This window comes from Labrus mixtus, chromosome 4 (genome assembly GCF_963584025.1).
Source record: "Labrus mixtus chromosome 4, fLabMix1.1, whole genome shotgun sequence".
In the NCBI taxonomy this organism is placed as follows: domain Eukaryota; kingdom Metazoa; phylum Chordata; class Actinopteri; order Labriformes; family Labridae; genus Labrus; species Labrus mixtus.
In genome coordinates this window covers 9,119,728-9,136,232 of record NC_083615.1, presented here as the reverse complement: position 1 = coordinate 9,136,232, position 16,505 = coordinate 9,119,728, and the positions used below count along the sequence as shown (strand labels likewise).

Genomic DNA, 16,505 nt, shown 5'->3' with positions numbered 1-16,505 from the left:
TCTATGCAGAAGCGTAGTGGAAGCTTTCTCCCCCAAATCACTACAGCCCCACATGGGACGTCACAGTCACTGTCACTGTCAGGGAAAAGAAGATAGAGTAAGAACAAAAGGAAATACCTTCCTACACTGGAGAGGAAAGGGTTAAGCCTATTACGGAACACCAATCAGGACTGGGGGAGCACTGCAAACCTCCGCAGTGAGAGAGCGAGAGAAAGAGAGAGAGGGAGAGGGACGGAGGGATTGAGGGAGAGAGAGACGAGAGCAGAGCGGGAGATAGAAAGATACAAGGAGTGTGATGGTTTGCACTCACAATCCACACAGTTAGGCAGGGAGGGAGTGCAACAGAGTTGCTGAGAGGAGGAGTATTCACGGACCAGTTCATATGGATGGTTAAGAAAAAATGGGAGAGAAGGGGAGAAAAAGAAGAATCCCACCACCATCACTGTCAGGACTAATCTCTGTGGACTTGTTTTTTTCTGCCCAGGACTCCGGAAAGAAAGAACATCTGTCAGTTGTGTGACCCTTGTGTGGTCATCACTATTCAATCCCACTTCTTGGATTACAGCGAGAAGGAGCAGAAGATAACCAGCAGGTTTTATCGGTCGACCTAGATTGTTACAGAGCTGTGAGGAAAGAAGACAGCATTGAGCACGGACCAGCTCTGGAGCATCTGTGTTTACCCTGCATGGTGAGCTTAGCTGTGTTTTGATGGGGCACTCCACTTATTGGTTTGATTTAAAGCACCTCAGCCTAGTACAGCGTAGGTGACAGCGAATAAAACTCAATGCCAAACCTCTCTGTCACAACAACACATGGACCTAATCGGAAACCTTCAAAACATTTCTGAATAACTTCAGTTGCTGAAAGACAGTCTTCTACACATATTATGTCTTTAGTGAAACATATTAAACTGATGAAAATACAATCAGCCTTAAACAAAAGTAGCTGCTCACTGTAAACATTACACTCTAAAATGCATACGTTTACTTTTTTACTGCTACACAAACATCATTTTTTGAGCTTCCAGGTTATACAGCATTTTAAACTTGACATGCAAAAGCCTGTTTTGAACCTGTGCATCTTTATTAGATGGATTCTAATCTTCTCTCTTGCCCTGTAATGAAGCATGTTACACATTGCTCATTTCTGACATTGAGACATAGTAAAGCAATGCATGCCTAACTGAAACAACCTTGAAGGATGACCGTCATGTTCCCCTGAAACGATTACATGGATCACTTCTAGTGACACACAAGGGGGCATCCTTGTCTTTATGACAAGCTACACTAGGAACCATACAGCGCTATAGTTCTGAGGCACTGTGTCCTACCATGAAAAATGTATGACCACTCTATCACCACTGAGCCTGCAAAAGCCAGACTTATTCTGCTGAAATGATTCACATAATATATAGAAAGAATAACAACATATTACTAATCTGAGATCTGAAAGCGGGAGGCTGAGACGTCAAATAGTAGTTTCTGTTGTGCGAGCCCTTCATTAGTGCTCCTGTTATGTTAATTAGTGCAACAGCGAAGATGTAAAGTGTATCAGGCGATGAACAGGAACATGATCAGACATCAGAGGCTTGTTGCTATGCTAATAAGAGTTTCCTTGTCAACTCACAACTGAGGATATGTTTATTTTAACTAACGCATCCCCCACACTTCTCTCTCCTACTCCTCCTACTCCCTCTCTCTTTCTACCACCCTCCACTACTCCCTCTCTCTTTCTACCACCCTCCACCTCGTCCTTTCTCTCTCTTCAGGTCACTGTGAACGAAAGATGCGAGACTGAAGGACGGACAGATGATGTTGTATGCAGCTCCTCCATCCTAAAGTTCAACTGTTGTCTAGGATTTCTGGTGTCTGATGAACTCACTTCCACTACCCCATGAGGATGACCTTCTCCCCGTATCGCTTAATCAAGCTCCGTCCTGTTCACATATAAATACTAGTGATCACAAATGTCACAGTGAACGCACATGTCATGGTAATTGGACACACATGCAATCTAATAATCTGCTCTACTAACGCCATAACCAGTGATTGAGGGTACAGCATGCCGAGGGGCAAACCAGAGACCTTTGCTCGATATACAAGTCAATGGCGGCTGGAGCCAGGCGTACAGAGACTGATGAGAAAGGTGGAGAGTGAAGGCCTGTTCCATTAAAGCTCCCAGGGGAGAGACATGGGCCTGGACACTGCCTGGATGTACTGACCTCTCCTGGATTCATGCTGCACATTACTATGGTATAAACTGGGGAACGCTTATGACCGGCTGGAGTACAAGCTGATGGATGTTACTTCTTTTTGTATTTACTGATCTGACTGCTTTCTTTTAACCAAAGACAAAAATAAACAAGAAGCAAGAATTTGGATCATACTTTGAGCGGTGAATTTTAGCACAGTCTGTGTTTCTTTGTTTTCTTGGTTGGCTTTGTCTTTCCTTCCTGGAAATATCATGAGATTATAAACAGGAGGTTGCTCTGACATCTCATCCCTGTGTCTCTCATCCATCAGTGCGGCCAAGAGTTCTGGGAAAGAATTCTGTGCAACAATAGCCCATTTCCTCTACACTACACACGTTGCAAGGTGGCTTAGCTTACTTGCCATTTGGGTTACGAAAAAGCTTGTTGACATTCTTAAGGGAGGCGGACAGGTGCTTTTCTGGTTGTCAGTTTCTCCGGGACTGACGGGCAGTAAAAGGAAAAGCCTCACTGGGGGGCTCTGCTGGAGCGGAAACACTTTTCCACAGGCTATGTTTGAATGTGATGCTCGTCTCTGTGGATGTAACATGGACTCTATGGCCTGATTACACAGCCCTGGTATTCAGATAGTGTCAGAAAAGGTAAACAGTCTAAAATACATTTTTTTTTGTCAATGCAATTTTAAAGTCCATTAAGATTATTTAATATTTCATGTGCTAATCACTTACTTTAATTCATTCTGTAGTGAATGTGTCTAAGCCTTTTCTCCCCCTTACTCAATAGTAATTACAGTCCCATGTACTGACTGCTTTTTGGTGTACTCGTTAGTCCTTTAATTATTTAAAGCTTATCCGCACAAACATCATGTATTTTAAAGTGCATCTCTGAGAGTTGGAAGCCTCTTTTTTGCCCAAATTTCTTGTCAGTATTGAACCCCCTCCTTTAAATCTCCAATAACAAGATGCTGGCAGCAAATCCTGGCAATCCTGCCCTGAAATATCAAGCCTGTCCAAATGGGCTTTAAATCTGCTCTTTAATCCTTGCCCTCGCCCTGCTTCATGACCTCTGGTCGATACTCAGTATGTAAATGATATATATGCTAATATGTTACGACTATGTCAGCTTGAATGTGCTGCTCAGACTTGAGCACCAAGCCACAACAAATCCATCGCAAATCAAGCCTTAACGCCTTTTGGCCTATTAGAATTTAATTTGTCCCAAAGTGTTTCCATTATGTGACTCTCTGTAGTGGATATATCCGTCTAATTAAATATGTTGAACAAAAGTAAAAGCTGATTAAGGCAAGACAGTTAGTATTTAGTCAAACCATGTGACTAGTAAGACAATATTATTTGCAATGCATGGCAGTAAAAAAAGTGTCTACTCTAATTTTATTTTTTTATTTCATTTAACTCAAAAAGCTTCCTTATCATTTGATTGCTTCCCCTTTCATTTTTTCAAGATGTTCTAGTTGTCTGTTAATTCCAACCCTCAATAGATGCACAAAAAATAACCTCTTGTTTTCCTTTTCCTCTTCATTAACTTTGTTTTTCTCCACTCTTCATTCATAGGATAATGCATATTCTTCCCTACCTGAAACAAGAAGCCACCATGAGCAACGTCACCGTCACAGACAACACTGAACCCATCAGCCGCACCATGAGTCCGGCGACCCCCACCCCTTATACCTACCCGGTTAGTTTCCAGGTCTCCCTGACTGGCTTCCTCATGCTGGAAATCCTCCTGGGCCTGAGCTCCAACCTCACTGTGCTTGCCCTCTACTGTATGAAGTCCAACCTCATAAGTTCTGTCAGCAACATCGTCACTATGAACCTCCATGTGTTGGATGTGCTGGTCTGCGTTTGCTGCATCCCCCTCACCATTGTGGTGGTGCTGCTCTCTCTGGAGGGAGACACTGGTCTCATCTGCTGCTTCCATGAAGCCTGTGTTTCCTTTGCGAGTGTTGCTACTGCTGCTAATGTGCTTGCCATCACCCTGGATCGTTACGACATCTCGGTGAAACCAGCCAACCGTGTGCTGACCATGGGCCGTGCCCTGTCCCTGCTGTCTGCCATCTGGGTGCTATCCTTTATTAGCTTCCTCGTTCCCTTTATTGAGGTTGGCTTCTTCGCACAAGGCCCAGCTGAGCTGAACCAGACTGTGGTAGAGGATGCGGTCCAGACTAACCAGTACTTCACAGAACTTGGCCTCTATTACCACTTGCTTGCTCAGATTCCTATTTTCTTCTTTACTGTCGTTGTCATGCTGATCACCTATTCAAAGATCCTGCAGGCACTCAATATTCGCATCGGCACACGTTTCCACGCCTCACAGAAGAAAAAGGCTCGCAGGAAAAAGCGTCCGTCCATGACAGCCATGACTCCGCAGCAAGAGGCCACAGACGGATCCCAGAGCAGTGGGAGCCGCAACCCCACACTGGGTATGCGTACCTCTGTCTCTGTCATCATCGCATTGCGCAGGGCTGTTAAGCGCCACAGAGAAAGACGAGAACGCCAAAAGAGGGTCTTCAGGATGTCCCTTCTTATCGTGTCCACGTTCCTGCTGTGCTGGACACCCATCACAGTGCTCAACACAGTCATCCTGAGTGTGGGTCCCAGTGACCTCATGGTCAAGTTGAGACTGGGATTCCTGGTCATGGCTTACGGGACAACTATCTTTCACCCACTTCTCTATGCCTTCACGAGGCAGAAGTTCCAGAAAGTGTTGAAAAGTAAGATGAAGAAGCGAGTGGTGTCGATCATTGAGGCAGATCCTACTCCTAATAACGCCATCATCCACAACTCCTGGATCGACCCAAAGAGGAACAAAAAGGTGACATTTGAGGACAAAGAGGCCCAACAGAAATGTCTGTCGTCTGAGGATGTGGACTGAAGGAACTGATTACCTTTAGGGTATACGGTCAATAAAAGCAGCTAAAACTGACATCAGGTCAGGATGAAAAAGGGAAAATGTTTATCCAAAGCAGAACTGTAAATAATATGTGCAATATAATGTACAAAACAAGACCTGAATAATTTATTACTATTTATTGAGAACAAAAGTAGGTTTCATAGATACAACATATATTGTACTGTAGATATTGCATGGCTTTTTGTAACAGTATCAACATAGTCTACAGTAAATTATAAAACATGTACAGCATAGGGTAAAACAAGGTATATAAATAGACAGAGAAGTAGAAATAGTATTGTATATGTATATTTATAATAAATCTTGTGTTCACTCACCTAACACAGCAAAGGCTTCCTATTCTCCCCTCCCCCAGGTTAAGTGTTTGTGATTCTGTAACGGCTGTGAGATTACTCCCATCCATCATGAAGCCACTTGCTCTGACACTAGACCCTGTACTCCCCCATGACCACTGACCTCATTGCCTCGGAGCCCTCATCTCATTTGGGACTCAAATGTAGGTATGAGGATGCAACAAAGACAGATCAAATTGGAAGGAACGGAAGGAAAGTAGTAGAGTGTAGGAAGATGTTATGTGGATATAAATGAACAGCTGCGAGGTGTCTGTTCCCAATCACCGGTTTGAGTGTTTAAAAACACTTGCACACACACACACACAACAGAACTCCATGGTTCTTATCACTTTGTTTGACTTAGACCAGATGTAATCAAAGTTCAGTCTGTTTTACTCTAACAGTCACCTCTTTGGGCCAAATGGAAAATTTACGGTTGCCTTATTTTGGTTTGATGAATTGAGAATGACTTTATGGTGTGACAAAAGCAGCCCTTTTTAAACACCAAGAAAAAAATCATAAGTATCACTCTGAGAGAAAAAAAACTTTGGATTTTATCTTTTCAAATATTACTTCTTCAATCAAAATGACACAAAATTTTTACTACCATTCTATTTTCAAATTGTCTGATTTTAATAACACTAGTCTCACAACAGGCTCTCTGAATAAGCAAATCCATAAATGCAATAAATAACTTACTGCAAAATCTTAAAGTCTTATTAAAGATTCTGTTTACACACAATCACAGATGATGAAGTTCTTCTTCCTGGCCTGTATATGTAATAACAGCCCTTGAAATACTTTGTTTTTCAAGGCACAAGACAGGGAAATTGTATTGCACAAATGGCTGATGTTGTTTCAATGCAGCTGACCTTTTGACTAAACTCATTATGCAATAAGTTGGTCCTAAATAAGTAGGAATGATTTATGCATACAGCTGCAGAAAAATTGCCGTAGTATAAATCTACTGAAAACTAAACAAAGAAATCAGCTTAGTACAGTCAGTGCACTAATGCTGAATGTAGATGCAGAGTTACAAAAGCCATTAGCATATAAACTGTGCTCAGGTAGCCTGGTGGCTCACTTCATTACAATCCCCAGGTCAAGGATTGTCTAAGATTATATATACAGTGCATTCATATGCATGCATTAAGGTACATGCACGCACATGTGATGTGAATATATTGTACTTCACAGAATATCTCAGTAATGAGCTTATTACGGCACTGCTGTCTCAGGTACAGCGGGAAATTGAAGAGCCCTTTAGATCCTGAGCGCACCGGCCTGTTGGCTACCAGAGCGATTACACAACCTCCATCAGACACTTCCTCGGCTGCCAATGTGTTGGGTGTAGCACAACAGAATGGGCTGATATGGGAATATTGATGCAAGCAAGGTTCTTTATGACCCTGCTGTAAACAGGCAGTGTGGATGTCACAGTACCTTGAGGGCATGTCTGTGATTGAGAGTGGAGATGGATCACAGCCAGCAACAGATTAGCCGACAGGGGAGGCAAAAAATAACCTATGAGATAAAACACAGTGCCAGAGGAGAGATTTAACATTAATATGTAAACGAGTCCAACTTTCAGAAGGAAAACTTCAAAAAGGTGGCGTTTCAAATAAGAATGCCTTGACTTTTTTCCGCTTCCACCACAACAATGGTACATAACAACTGTCTATCTTCCGAATAAATACATAATTTAGACCCTCCTCAAATGTCAGGTATTACTCCAAACTTTGTCACTGCTGCAAAAAAAATCATCCAAACTGATTAACTTTTTAAATGACCCCTTTAAGAGCAATGCTGTTGACAACCAATGGACCTTGGTGCAGCCACACAGGCTGAGCCAAAAAGGCCTTCCAAGCGCAACCGACATTGCGTGATGTTCTGACTTAATTGCCATTTAGTTAACACTCCATTATTCATTTTGACATTCACTTCTTGATCGTAATTTTCTGTTGGATGGAGGGGGGGCGGGTGTTTTGCTCTCACTAATCACTCAGACTGATGCACCAGTTCTCCTGATGTAATTTTCATCAGACACTAAAGCTGTGTGACTACAGGATAGAAGCTTCAAGTTCATCATGTTTGCTGATGTAGTAAGATCACTTGTCTATAACAGAGCAAAATGGAATTAACTGTTCACTATTTTATGTCACTTTGCAAACCAGCATGGCTGTTAAGCCAAGGCTATTTAATTTTCTTCTCATTAAGGTCGTCAAGGTAGAAGTATTGAAAAAGCTTTACTTTTTGATGATGGTCCAAAGGACCCTATTTATAAACTAATAAATTAAACTCTTCTGGAGAAAAAGGAGCAGTCAAAAAACTCTTTTCTCTCAAAGAAATGCCTTCAGTGCAAGGTGGGGTTCATACTTCAGAGCTGTTCATGGTTATTTCCGTTACAGGCTGAATCACTCAACCTGTTTTATTGTTGCTACATATATTTGGATTCTGGCTTTGGCACAGTTAGATGACCTTCTTAACCTTGGTCCCATCTATAAAGGCACTGAGTGGCTCAGAAGCGCCTCCATTGTGGGGGGAAAGACATTCATGCGAGAAACACCAGACCTTTGAAACACTGTAAAACTTTAAATGCAGAAATTCAGAAGCCTGGTGAAAGGCCATGACTAACACTGAATCAGCAGATGCACTTTTACTTGTATTTATATAAAGTAGCTGCACAATGTCTTCCAGTAAAATACTCGACTAATAATCAGCTTAAATACATGCACTTTACCCAAAAATATGCTTTTTTTTGTACAAGTTTAATAATTATGAAATATAACTAGTTTTTAGCTACACTAAGCAGTTTTTAACACCAAAAGGCAAATAGAAAAAAATAAAAAATACTAGACATACCCTTTCTTATCAATTGTGTAAACTTGCTTGCCACTTTCCAAGTTGAAATCAATCAAAGGTTAAGTCAAACCTCAATGTTACAGCTGCTAGTGAACCAATTGTTTAGGGTAGCAGGCCACTACAATACACCTCTAACCTGAGATGACCTGCAGATACAATTGAGGGTCAAACCATTAGCATAGTCAATAGCAGAGGGGTAATGACGCTTCACAGTGAGCCTTGTTACAACCACTTGACCTTGGTCTGTCCTTCCCTCTCTTTCATATAATCCACATCAAGGCTGGTACTTGCTGCTGTCCATATCTCACATAGTGTCCCTCCCCTCTCAGACATCAATCCCCCAATTCAGATGCCATCTCTTCTAGGCCCCTCTCTATCCAGCTACAGACACAGAATAAAAGCCTGGGAAATCACATTACTTTGTCCGTATGGAGCTTCTATTGGATTAGGTCAGCGAACACTCAACTGTAATTCTGCTATCGGAGAGAAGAAGAAAGTGAATTGAGCACACCAGTCAGCACAGCTTGACAAATTGTGGCTTGTGGTCATTTTCCAAATGTTACTCTCGCCGAGCCACGTTTAGAGAGATGGTAGGACACTTCATGGAGCTGGAAGATAAATGACTTTGATATACAACCAATAATATGTGTACAAGAAAATCTATGTGTCGGATAGAAAGCAGGAATCACAGGAAGACCTGTACAACTGAGTATGACCTCTACTTGCTTTGACCTTAAAGGCACCATCGTGTAGCATGGGAGAAAAATGACACAACAGTCTGCCTCTAAATCAATGCTGGGTGGGTTACTGCTCTTTTGTCGGTATCAGCAGAGAGCAGACATTTAATGACACAACAAGATGTCTCCTTTATTATCCACTTCTCATCAGAGAACAAATAAATCCTGGGGGGTAAACAAGGAAAGCAACCTAACATGCATGCTTAAGAAGACATGGAGTGATGAAGAGCTATAATCTGGGAAAACAATGTAATTAAGGATTCTTAATGAAGACAAATGGGCCATAAAAATAGAAATTCCACTATTTGGTGTGGAAGAACTTTCCATCTGATCAAATGTGCTCTTATGCTGCAAAATCTTAATCATCCTTTTGGGAAAGTGGCTCAGACGAAGGACAGACAAGCACATTCTTATCATACTACACTAAGTACGTCAAGGACAAAAAGAATGCCCAGCGTATGTGTGTAAGCGCACCTTCCAGACAGTGTGCGATAGTTTGTGTTTAAGCACATTACTGACCAGCAATGTATGTGTTGTGTATATCTGCGACTATACCATGTGCAGCTTTGCCTGTATGTGGTAGTGCAATTGTTTTATCAAGCACTGACAAAGTGTCAACCACTGTGGGTGAGAGGAAAGACAGCAGAGAGAAGATTGCTGCCCTCCAGCTTGCAGCAGCACAGTGATGACTATACTGTCTGGTGATTACACTGCCACCCTTCTCTCCACATGGAAAGAATATGAATGGGTACTCCACAACAGAGCTCGCTCACACGGCCAGGCAGCTTGAGTCTGACACTGCAGGGTGAGCGTATGTGTTCACTAAAGTTAAATTACCACTCTTAAATTTTAAATAGAACCCATTTTCCAACAAGTGTTCTCAAGTCCCAATAGAAAAGCAAAGTCGTAAAAGTTCAGAGTGTTGAGGTCTCTTGAAGTAAATGTCCAATGTTTTTTTTTCATGGACAATGTTTGGCTTGGATGGACCTGAAACTCATTATGTTTGAATCCTTGAAAAAAAAAGTAGTACTAGCTGTTACTTCAAAAGTCTGATGCTGCGTTTATGTGCTTCTTAGCTGGTCCAAGTTTCCGAGTTGGGAAGTCGCTCTTCTGACTTAAGTGTGTTCACGCGCTACCAGTGCTTAAAGTTTTCAGAGCATTTAAAGTGTGTTTGGTGTTTATTCAGCCGCTCTTAGCACTAATACTTAAACATCTCAGCTCATACTGTTCAGAAAGGTAAAAATGTTGCTGCTCCATGCAGCCAGTCATATACAAGATGGAGCAGGACTCATCGCCCAGGTAGGTAATTAGCACTCACTGATGCTTGAATGAGGAAGAATCTTTTGCTGGATGGATGGATGGATGGATGGATAGATACTTTATTGATCCCGAGGGAAATTCAAGTAGACTTTAGTAGACTTTCATCCCTCAGCACTGTAAGGAGAGGGATTCTCCTCTAAATAGAATAGAATAGAATAGATGTTTATTGCCATTTGCACAGGTACAGGACGGTACAGGTACATTGGAATTCTTGTGCGTTTCTCCCTGAGTCAATACAAGCAAACATCACTGAATTGACGTTCTGGTGGTACAGTTATAAGATTGAAGGTAAACGTGTCGAGATATGGAAAATGAAAAAGCCTGTGCTGCAGTTCTATAGTGTTTTCAATGGCGGCTGCCACTCTCCTAAACTCTTTTGCCCTCCAGCCCTCCGCATTGGTCACGTGACTGAAAGCTTTGAATCGGTCCTACCGGTATATAGGACAAAGTCCACGTTTTAGATTAAATAATTAGGTATTAAAAGTGCGTCTTAGTTTATTTTAACATTAATATGTGATGATATGTGTGAACTTGCACAACACTGCATGTTTCACAAATAGGGAAGTGTAGACAGGTTGATTGACAGTAAGAGAGAGGAAGTGGAAGTCAGTGTCTCAACCTGCAGAGTGTTTGCTGTGAGCTCTAGTACTGCACAATACTGACTGTCCCAAACACAACACCATGATAGGAAAACCTGAAAATACAGACATCTTTGCAGACAGACCCCCCCAACATACGTCAACTGGATTCACCTGGGTAGAAAAGTGCATTTACTTTGTATTACAGGGACTGCCAGCGTGGGCCCTAATACATCAAATTGTATTCTCTGCTCACTTTTATTTTTCAGTAAATTATGTTGTGAATGGTAAAGTATCACAATATGTACGGTATCATGACTCAGGTATCATGATACGTATTGTTTGATTTATAGTTGTGAAAATTAATCATTGTATTACATTTAGGTCATATTTTCTAACCAGCCAGCATCCTGTTGTTTTGGTTACTCTGCATGCCGAGTATACACAGCTGATACACCCACTGTGACTAAAGTGTTATGAAATGATTCATCCTCTTAGTTGTCATTCTGCCTCCTCTTCTAAACCTAAAATACTTCCTAGTGTACATGAATCAGCAAAGCATGAACAAACCTTTGCCTTTCCAATTAAACTTGCCCTAAATATTCATGGTGTGCTGCTCTACACTAAGCAGGTATTTTTCCAACACCATTTTGTCAGGAAAAAACATCCTCCCCAGATTATGATCCAATAGTATACACAAAAGCTGTGATGCATAGCGGTATTCACTCACACTGTGCTGAAAAGAATGTTAACCTCTTTGACAACTCTATTTACGGACCCATGACTTTTTTATTTGTAACATTAACTTAACAACAAAACCCCCTCATCTCCTCTTACTGGAGCTCTATGTGAAACTCTGCTTCAGCCCTGCAACTTAAATTACCTTGCTGGGAAACAGTATTTATAGCTAGGCAATGGCAAATGTGCAAGTGAATTCAACATGTGGTCTGAATTTCCTGTTCAAACTATTTTTAAGTTTCGATTCTGAAAAAGTCCCAGGGTCATAAAAAAATGACACCATTCACATATTAAAGGATTATTCAACATATTAAAACTAAATGAACACAGCAGTCATTACGTCTTTGTACATTTATATTGATTCCACGACGGCTTAATATTCTTGTACTAGTCTGTGAATTAACTTGGCATTTCGGCGACGTGGAAGCTCGGCACAGCACGAGTTAAAGAGCCCATATTATGCCCTTGTTGGGGTTCGTATATTTAATCTGTGTACCTACTTTTGTATGTTCACAATAGATAAAGTCAGAAAAAAGTGTCTGTTTTCATGTACTGCTCCTCCTTGCTCCCTCTACACTCTGAGTCCGTCAGCTACGCTCTGCTGAGCCCCCACTGTTAGACCCCACGTGGGCCAAGTCTGCTCTGATTGGTCTGCCGATCCGCTCTGTCGTTATTGGTCAGTTGCTCAGCACGCTTCTCGGAAATTTCAACATGAGCTGCTGGGCTTGCCACAACGAGCCAATGGGCTTAGATCAGTGATCTCACACTGACAAGACGTCACACTGACACATTTTTCGAGGGGGGCTAGAACCGAGCGTTACATGCAGCTAATGCTACAGCTAACAGGAGGACGTAGGAGAAGCCGCGTTTCCGCGGACTTTGAATTTTTTCACATAGATGTGCCTAAACATGCACAGGACACTTGGAAAACACACTAAAGAGCATATAAAACCAGAAAAAGCATAATATGGGACCTTTAAGTCCGCCATAAACACAGACAGATGCACAGTGCTGCGCTCCCCTGTTGGCTCAGCTCTTCACGCCCTCTGAACAGCCTCTGTTACTACCTCCTGAGAAGGTACATGGGGGGGAGGTTTGCCAACGTCAACGGAAGTTTTACAAATTATAATATTACAAGAAAAGCACATTTTCTGGGTTATTGAGATGAAATGCAAGTATTGCCTTAAACTCAAGCACAATTAATTCAAAACTTCAACAATGTGTTGCCTACATTAAAGGCAAACTGCGTGCCATCAAACACAAACAACAACAAAATAAATCAGTCAAAACAAAGTATCAGTTGATATACAAAGCACTTCAACTGTGTGCTAAAAATGACTTTAACACTAGCTAGAGCAAGTGCTTCTCAACTGGTTTAGACCCAGGACCTACAGCCATGCCCCTTATTAAAAATGGCGACCTAAATTTCTGATATTTTTCAACCGATTTGTTTCATGAAAAATTGTGCAGTTTGGACCTCAGACAGTACGAAACATGTGACAGAACAAAGAGACAGATCCAAATAAACATATTCTAAAAGTGCTTCATGGACTTTTCTATCCAGGGACACATTCACGACCCACTTAAACGCCTCCGACCCACTTTCAGGTCCAGACCCACTATTTGAGTACCACTGAGCCACCACAAAAGTATCACTTGATATACAAAATACTTTAACTAGGCCCAATGTGCAAAAATGAGTTAAAAACTAGCTAGAGTAGGATATGGTAAAGCAAACTCGTTTAACACTATTTTTAAAAAGCAAAACACAGCTCTTGCTAGCTTACAGCTGTACCGTAATATAGCCCGGGCCACACCGTCCAACTTTAGTATTTTACTCCCAGTCCTCTTATTTAACATGCAGCTCGTTTATAGTCATCTTCTTAATCCTCCTTATCGTCTACATTAATCTCCATGTTAGACACAGGGATGTCCTCCACTACATTAGCAATTAGCGTTATCGTTGCTTACACCAGAGCTCTCGACACCATTCACTCTCCCTCGGAAAGCGGCACATAATCCGTATTATTACCTTCTTTTTCACACTAAACACAAGAACCCATTGTTCTTCACGAAGGCGTAACGTGTATTACCTGCTCGTTTTGAAACTCACACTTTTACAATGGTAGCCTGTACTCAATGCAATTAGTCAGGCAAAGTTGTGAATGACCCAAACATACACATCGCAGCAGAGAAGGCCAATGTAAATTCACACAAGTGACGTCATAAGTGTGTAATATCTTTTTGGGTTTTTTAATAAGCAAGAAAAAGGTCTATCATTGTTTTTATAAAGAAAAAAAAGATGTTATACTGTATAAATATTTTTAAACAAAAATTAGACGAAGGGAGGGTTGGTGGGCCTTTGACTTTTTCTTCCACCACACTGACGTATTATATCCTTTCATTAAACTAAGTCAACAGATTTGATACTTGCTTTTTGTTTTGTATTTTGCACATAAACACTGACAAATTTGTAATGTGGAGCCTGTGATTAAGGCATTACCTATAGGAATCCTGGGTCCATATTTATGAAACAGGAACACTTGTTTGTGGACGTAGGGAATATGGGCAAGATATTTGAACAATACAGATTAGAACCCAGGCTTGGTAGAATCCATATATGAGGTTTTCTGTGGATCATGGAAACACATTTACACTTGGGGGAAGTGACTTGGATAAATAATATAGTTAATAAGAATCAATGTGAGGATTTGTTGTTGTACCAAAAGGTTTAAAGCTCTTAGACTTGCAGGCACATGAAGGGGAGGCTATGCTTTGCTCAGCCATTTCTTTACGAATGAGAAGAAATACAAACCTTGGCTGGTCAATGTGCACTTTAGAGAAATGTTCATGTCTGACAAGGATAAATACAACGAGTCTAATTGTGGCTCTTCAATCACTCATTGATGTAAGGGACAAATCTTATATGCATTGATACATGGGTGGTTGCCTAAAATCCTGACCTTAAGCTACAAGGCAATCATTAGTTCAATGTGTTGCAATGCAGAAAGTAATCCCTGAGTAATACTTTATACTCAAGGGGAATAACATTAGACCACAAGTAAGTGAGCAGAACGAGATGCCCATGTTCCATCTGAGGGTGATTCCTAAAAATGGGCCCTACAGGTATTTCACTTTTTGTTCCATTAGCGACCCATATAACACACATGGGACTGATACCGAGCTCACACTGGTCCCACATGGACATGTTGACAAGATTGTTTACAAAAGATGGAAATGTGGAGCAGGACACGGGCTAATAGGTGTATCAAAATAGAATGCCATTATAGGGAAAAAGCATCTAGGCCTGAATGATACGTTCTCAATTTACAAGTCCATTAATGTGCTCATTTTCAGGTATGATCATACGCTTGGTAAGGGACTGAAATGATACGATCGTGGATTCAGGCATCTGAATTGAAATCCCCTCAGGTTTTCTGTGCATCCCCTCAGGAACAGGGTGAGGAGCTGTGATGTACATGGAAAAAATCAAGTTTTGAAATGCCTCACAGTGGAGATATTCTAGCACAAACAGCAGTCAGTAGTTCCTATCATACAATACTTGATAGGATCTATATTTGCCTTCCAGGAATGCCCTTGTGGCATAAAGAAACTGTAACAAAAAAATACATGAAATTTGGTCTGCTTTTAAATACTCAGATAAAGGATTTGTTTAAAATTGTCACAATTGTCACATTCTTTGTCTGTCGGTGTCAGGAGCGATATTTGTATAGACTGTCAGTGAAAAAATGGATGGAGCTCTCTCGTTACACATTTCCATCAAGTGCACAGTCATCATAGTCTGACCATCTGTTTATTGCAGGGGTTTTGCTGTAATGACTCTTCAGCCTCTTGAGCTGTGACCTCTGAGATGGTGTGGAGAAGATACCGGGTTGGGAGAAGAGAGCAATCAGAGCCCATTCAATTCTGCAACAGTCATTTGCCCACACTCCAAAAGCTATCACTGGGTGCAGCTGTAAACATTTTGCTCCTCAGCACCCATGAGACTTGCTGTCAAAGAGGATAGCAGCTATCAGTCTCTTTCACAGAGGAAGCCCGTGTGAATACACTCTGCGAGCTGAATACGGTGAAGAGCGCAGGATACACAGAATAGTCCTTGGAGCTGAAATCAAGCCTAAAAACATCATTATTCAGAAGGCAAAGGGGTGTACTGCGGGGGTATGCAGAAGAATTCCCTCAGCCTCTGCTGTTGAGATGTAATAACCTTGCAATTTATATGTCTATGAGCAAGCCAAGTTGTTTGTTGTCCCCTCTCAAAGGCACACGAAGACACAAAAGCGCAATCCTTTTGAGTCCAGCGGTCCATTTGAGCTTTTTGGTACCTGCTATTTAAGGGAAGTCTATTTATATTCAGCTGGTGTGTAAACTGAGACGTTGATCCTCCCTGCTGGCTGCAGAGCTCTTTTTTACACAGAGGATACCTGGATTGAATTGACAGCAATAATAACAAAAAAATACAGGACTGTTTTCATCTGGCTCCTGTGCAAAACCTCTCATATATTATTGGTGAACACTGCCCCCTTGTGGACCTTAATTTTTTTGGATTTTCTTTTTAATTGTGATAAAAATTATTATTCATTCATTTATTCATTTTCATTTGTGTGTGTGTGTGTGTGTGTGTGTGTGTGTGAGTGCGTGTGCGTGTTTGGTGTGTGTTCAGGGCATTATTAGCATTATTATGTTAATAAGGAGACTTAGTGTTCCCCTTCACATGACTATTTTTGTACCATGACATGCAATATGAGAAGACATCAGCAAACTCTCTCTCTCTCTCTCT

At 41.4% G+C, this 16,505-nt stretch overlaps 1 protein-coding gene across 1 annotated transcript; it reads left to right on the top strand.

Moving 5' to 3' along the window:
- The first annotated feature begins 239 nt into the window (after nucleotides 1-239).
- gpr22a (G protein-coupled receptor 22a) lies at nucleotides 240-6,245 on the top strand. Its single transcript, XM_061035697.1, has 3 exons — nucleotides 240-688; nucleotides 1,769-2,850; nucleotides 3,781-6,245. Exon 3 carries the CDS (start codon nucleotides 3,785-3,787, stop codon nucleotides 5,099-5,101), a length of 1,317 nt encoding a protein of 438 aa, XP_060891680.1. The 5' UTR covers nucleotides 240-688; nucleotides 1,769-2,850; nucleotides 3,781-3,784; the 3' UTR covers nucleotides 5,102-6,245.
- The last annotated feature ends 10,260 nt before the right edge of the window (nucleotides 6,246-16,505 follow it).

What these genes read in the sequence shown, in the direction of transcription:
- gpr22a (XM_061035697.1), top strand. Translation starts at nt 3,785, where the DNA reads ATGCATATTCTTCCCTACCTGAAACAAGAAGCCACCATGAGCAACGTC.